At 34.3% G+C, this 6,226-nt stretch overlaps 1 protein-coding gene across 1 annotated transcript in view; it reads left to right on the top strand.

The window, feature by feature from the left end:
• Positions 1-6,226, top strand: part of PRIM2 (primase, DNA, polypeptide 2 (58kDa)) — a 127,602-nt gene that overhangs the window by 67,255 nt on the left and 54,121 nt on the right. Inside the window, 1 exon segment of the mRNA XM_009333249.1 lies at positions 3,570-3,637. Within this exon segment, the coding sequence (XP_009331524.1) occupies positions 3,570-3,637 (68 nt within the window).

The following is a 6,226-nucleotide window of genomic DNA, read 5'->3' as shown; positions in this document are numbered from 1 at the left end:
AGACAGCTGGTGACTCTGGTACTAAAGCTAGTATGAAGTTGGACCAAAGTTTTCATCTCAGCTTTCAGTTTATTCATTCCTTTTCCTCATATTGTTAACTATTCTTCCTCCTTTCTCAATTTTAAATGTTGTGTGATATTGATAACATGGTCCTTAATTTGCCTTAATAATCTGCATCACTCACCCCAGCTTTCACCATCTCAGCTCAACCCTGAGGTGTCCGCATGTTCTGTCTGTGGCTCACTCTGCCTGCTTCTCTGATCGTCCGGGCCTTGGGACTGGAAATATCTTAAGACTGCAGTGTTTTATGTTCTCTGTAAATTAAACTGCTTCAGCATGATTATAGTTTGGAGCTATGCTCCTTACTTGACAATATTTTGATGTCTTTCGTGTATCTAAAATCTCGAATAGCATGTTTTTGCTTTTTTTTCTGGTAAGATGATCTTTGTGTTGAGTGCCATATAGAGATGAAGGCAAGGCTGTGCTTGCACGAATTTGTCTAAATTTCATTTCAGAGTGATTGGAAAAAGTCTGCAGAATCTCAGTTTAGATTCTCTAATTGGGATTATCTTTTTCTTTTAGAAAAATACTGTTGAAAAAAGACATAAAATTCTTAGCTGTTTGAAACACTAGCATTAATTTACCACCACCTTTGTAAAAGCTAATTTTATTTACAGTGTGGCTCAGAAAAAATACAGTTGTGAGGAAAGACTTTATACATTAAAATTTTACATTTTATTTTTATAATCCGGGTAAGTTAAAGAAAAATTTGCGCTTTCAATTAAAATTGTTCAAATATTTTGATGGCCTCTCCTCAACTGTGTTGAGGTCTCCTCAACTGTGTTTAAGGAAAACTATCCTTAGTTTTAGATAGAAAAGAACAGTGTCATGAGGATCCCACATCTTTCTGAAAATAAACATTTGAACTAACCTAACAAAGTGTTTGTTGTAAGAGTTGAAGGGTGTATGATCTTATTTTCACAAGAGCATATTCTGTAGAGAACTTTACCTTGTCCTTCCAGGCAACATAATGGAGGAAAATGGGGATTCATTTTGCTCCTAAAATTTGCAGATTCCATAACTGTTGGTGAAACACAAGACAGTAAGAAAAAAAATTAAGAAAAACATTGGCCATGTGGGTTCTCCTGTGACTTCAAGGGATTATGGTTTTTTCCCCTTTAATCGTGGTTCCCGAAACAGCCAGCATAGGCCACTTCTTCCATATTCTTTCATTGCAACATCAAGAAAAAACTTGGTTAAACACCAAGATCTCTCGTTCTTGGTTCTACCTCAATTCCTACAAGTCTTCCAAATTAGTTTTAAAACAGATTTCTGTTCATTGATAACCTTTACATAACAACGTAGTTTATTGTTTATATAATGTTGACAATATTATCAATACTTTCGCAGGTTTTGAATTTTACTGTTTTTTGCTTCTTATACTACTGTCCAGTTTGTCTTTCATAAACAGTCTTGTTGTAAATGCATTGTTTATAATGAGGAAAAAAATGTTTTTTTCTGACTAAAGGTAATATTTAAAGTACCGTATAGAGAAAAATACTGTATGCTTGTCTCCTGTAAAAATATACATATGTATCTGAGTGTGAACACAAATACTGTTTTCTGTATCAGTTCAGTTATTAATAGAAAGAGAAGCAGATGGTATTTCAGGTAATTCAGGCTCTGTTCTGATTTTAGCCAAGTGGAATAACTTGGCCGGTATTTAGAGGGCTTCCAAGTTCTCTTCAGAAATAATTTCTAGTTTTCTGATTGTGTTTAAAACAAAATTAGAGGGTTACTTTATAGAGGACATGAATATAGAACAGTACGTGTATTGGCCTTTAATACTCAGTGGTAAGAAAATGAGCTTTTTATCAAAAGAAGCTTCTGAATAAATGTAGAGCTTAATGAATTTTTGGTATAATGTATGCATCTCAGTCTAGCTCCATAAAATAAGGGAATGTGGATGATGCTTTAATTGCCAAGATACGAGCCTTTTTTTTAAAGAAAGATGAATGGATTGCTGAGACTGCCTGAGTTACCTTTACTGCAGCAGTCAGATCAGATGAGTACACTTGGGTTACCCGAGACTGAGAAGAGCTGTGTTCTGAAGCGGTGATTGCTGCAGGCCAGGGCTGGCGTAACAGCTGAAATGGCCCGTTCCTCCTTCCCCGCTGTCCTTGTGTTCATTAGCTTCAACTTTCACTTGACAGACTAGCTGTTTTGAACCTCCTCTCATTTAGCTGGTGGTTGGTATTGCTAGCTTGAGGCACGAGTTTAAAATTTGGCCCCAGTCTGACTTCTGCCTAGCAGCAAAGGTTATGAAATGGATGTGATGAATGGGTCATCTTTCAGGAAAATATTGAACTCCTTCATATTCACACGGTCTACCTATGAGCCGGTGGAGTTTGGCGTGGAGTTTGTTACAGTTACAAATAAACCCCCTGGACCCAAACACTGAACGCAGCTTTTTCCGGGGTATATTTGTTTGTGGGTTATAAATAGGAGTTGCAGCCTGCTAGTTAGTCGTACTTCAGTGCTTGCCTCTACTTGTGTGTTGGAGCCAGGAAGGTGAAGCTACACTGTTGGTGCTAAAAGTTTTTTTTTTGTTTGGTTTTTTTGATAAGATTTTTAAGGAGTATGTATAATTGTATGCATGTGATTTTAAGTTACCTGTAAAATACTAAAGAACTTGGTGGTGATTTATACAATGTGAAATATGTTGAAATCTTAAATGTGTATGAAGGTAGTTTTCAAAATACAGCCTAACTTGGCAGCAATAGAATCATGAAATGCATGTTATATTAAATATTTCGTATTAGATGTATGTCAGCAGTATGAGAACTGCTATGCTTCTAACTTTTATAGGTGAAGGTAGACACCTATATACTGATATTAAGCAAATTTAATACCTGTATTTTTCCAATTATTTTAGTTAATACACCAGTTAACTAGTATTCTGCAGTAGCATGACATGTACTTGTTGATTTATAGACTACTAGTTTTATTTTTTCAGAAAAAGTTTAATGTTTTAACTAGTTGTATGAAACAGTTACAAGAAAAAAGTATGTATTTAGTTTACAACAGTCAAATTACAAAACACAGGTTATGCCCATTTAAAAAAAACAGTGTACACAGGGGCGTGTGTGTCTATATGGGAGTCATATAGTGCTAAATATTATGTAAATTTTTCTGTACAAATGTAAATTGTATATAATATGGCTTAATGGACTATACATTTGTGACTGCTAGAAGGCTAGCTAGACTTCTAGTTCAAATGTTTGGAAAAAAATATACCACTTTCAATGATGTCTTGCTATTTAGTTCAAATAACGTAATTTTAGAAAAATTTTTTTTTCACTGTTTGACTTTGTTAACTTGAAAATATTTCTGCTAACTTCAGATTCTGGAAGGTTGTGCTTAATTATTTTTAATAGGAGAAAGTATGTCTTATCCAATGTTGTGTAAAGTTGTAGCAACACAGGGTGATTTGTTACATCATTCATGCTTTGTGCTATCAATTTGTTTGAAGCTAATACTTTATTAATTTAACTTCTGTTTTCTTCTAGCTGACAGCACGATCACTGCCTTCCATACAGTCTGACGAGAGACTACAACCTCTGCTTAATCATCTCAGGTAGCATAAACTGGAAGCATGAGCGTATTCTTTCATACAGATTAAAATAATTGTATTAGAATGTTTTAGCTAAATTTTTTTTCAGACCCCTCATCTGCGCAATGGGCTTTGACTGGAAAAAAAAAACCTGAAAGCATTCTTTCAACTTAACAAAAGCTTTGTAAGTGACATGGAACAATTTACAGAGCTGGTGTTGCTTCTAAGTAACAAGAAAATATTTGTAGCTTTTATAAAAACTTTTTTTTACAGTAAGTACAAAATTGTTAAGCTTCTTTATGAACAAAACATTCCAAATTACACTGCTCAGAGTATGGGCCTTCCTTGTTGCAAATATTTTATGCTCTACGATCTTTTTGGAAGATTTCTCTGTCACTGTCATTGATGAATGGAGTCCTATTTTCTTCTTTTAATGGACCTAAGGAGAGAGCTGAAAATGTGAACCATTAAGAGTGGTCTACAACACAGCTGAAATAGTCTGCCTCTCTCTTAGTAGTATACAGTATATAGAAGCTTTCTACTTCCTTTGAATGTGTTTGGGGATGAAGAGTAAGAAAAAATACTTTTCTGATGTTCTTCAGGTTAAGCATCGGTCTGGTCTCTTTCTTATATGTGATTGCTTTTTACCACTTGATATTGTTTGGGAGAGTTTTTTTACTACGGTATTATGCAGGAGGACAAAGACCATACAATTAGAGGGAAATGCATTGGCTTAGAATCATTGAATAATTTAGCTTGGAGTGAACCTCTGGAGATCATTTAATCTAGCCCCTGCTCAATGCATATCTGGTTAGATTGGGTTGCTCTGGTATTTATTCAGTTGAATTTTTAATATCTCTAAGGGTAGAAATTTACTTAAATATTGAATGTCAGTAATGAAAGCTCTGTTTTTGAACACATACAGCTTTGCATTAAGATCACTGAAATGATGTTGGATGAATTAGAAATGGAAGCGCTGAGGCTCCTTCATGACAGCACTGTACTGGAATTAGGATGCAGATCTAGTTAGCATGCTCTTTGTTTCCTATGGTGCTCTGCTGCTCGAGGTATCTGTACCCAAAATCTGACATTTTATTTTGATTTAAAAAAAAATTATCGTAATTTTTATTACATAGGAACAGTTTCATGTTTTATTGCTTTCAGTGTAAATCAGAATAGGAAAAATAGCTTTCATTGTATCTCTGCTTATTTACATATGATTGAACTTTGTTCAAGAGCAATGAATGAAATAAATATTGCAGTATAACTGTTATGTAGCTGGTTAGGGGATACTTCTGAATGCCAATAACCTTCCATGTTTTTATTACCATACATCTTACTGGGATTTTAAAAAATATGCCTCAGTGGCATACTCTTCTCCATTTGAAGCTAAAGAGCAATTAGGTTAGCTTTTTATAAATTGTACTCTCTAGGAGTAATTACTGAGAAATTTGAAATTTCTTTTGATGTATGCTATGCATCTATGTAAGTGGAACAGCTTTCATATCACAGCAATCGCAATCCTCTGATTTTTTTTAAATATGGGAAAAGGAAAGGTTGCAAAAAAAGCTAGTTTAACACCAGCTACTTTAACAAGGATACTGTATCCTACATTTATGCAAAAAGGTATTTTTTGCACAATCTTATGTTAACTTGGGTATGTATGTTTAACAACTGGTAAGTTACTTCCATTTTGCTTTTGCAAAAATGGAGGGGCTGTTCCCACTACATTTTGTCACCAATTGAAAAAACTACACAAATGCTTCCGAGTAGCCTTTTTGAAAGTTTGTTTACAATAGACAAAATACATCAAACCTTACAACTTGAAAAACAAGCTCTGGCAGTGAACAGACAGATGACCAAATAGGTCTTCTTTGTTACTTATTTCTGTGAATTTGTGATTCATTTTTGCTTCATCTTGCTCATAAGAAAGGAGAATATTAGTTAGTTGTAGGCTTTCCTCTACCTTCATTGTGTGAATTCTTACAGCAGTATTTTATTTTTGGCATATGTCAATAGAGCTTTATCAGGGGGGCAAAAGCTTAGATAGAAACATGTGAAAAGAGCATACAATTGAAGGTTACAGAGCATTGTTTGATTGTTAATGCGCCACACATTTTTTGGCAGCTATTCATATCTGCTTGTAACTTCTAAATTAGCTAGTCCTCAGAAAAGGTTGTTTTACTGTGGATTATGTCTGCATAGATATTTTAATCCATGCCCATTTTTTTAAATGGACATAATGTCTTTTGTAATTGGACTGTTCTGGACTAAATATGTATTTTATCTGTGACTTCGGTCCTCTTTTTGTCCTATTCTGTTTCATTGGTGCTTTCTAATATTAATTGTACTAGACCAAAAAAAAAAAGAGAATGTTTTTAGTTAAAATTTTAAAATATTTGATGCAAGATTGTGCTTAGGGATTTCACGTGCTCACAGTAGGCTACAAGGAGATTTAAATTGCTAAAACTTCAGCAATTTAATAGAAATGGAAACTTTATATCTAAATGCATGAGAAGAACGCTTCTGAAGCTCCTGCTTTCAAAGGAGTTTATATGGGTTTTGTGATGAAATTTCAGGGTCGTAACACTGCTGTTTAAAATCTTCAGCAGG

Source organism: Pygoscelis adeliae, unplaced genomic scaffold (assembly GCF_000699105.1).
Source record: "Pygoscelis adeliae isolate BGI_AS28 unplaced genomic scaffold, ASM69910v1 Scaffold57, whole genome shotgun sequence".
NCBI classification, from domain to species: domain Eukaryota; kingdom Metazoa; phylum Chordata; class Aves; order Sphenisciformes; family Spheniscidae; genus Pygoscelis; species Pygoscelis adeliae.
Note: the sequence above shows the minus strand (reverse complement) of the source record. Positions and strands in the feature narration are given on the sequence as shown.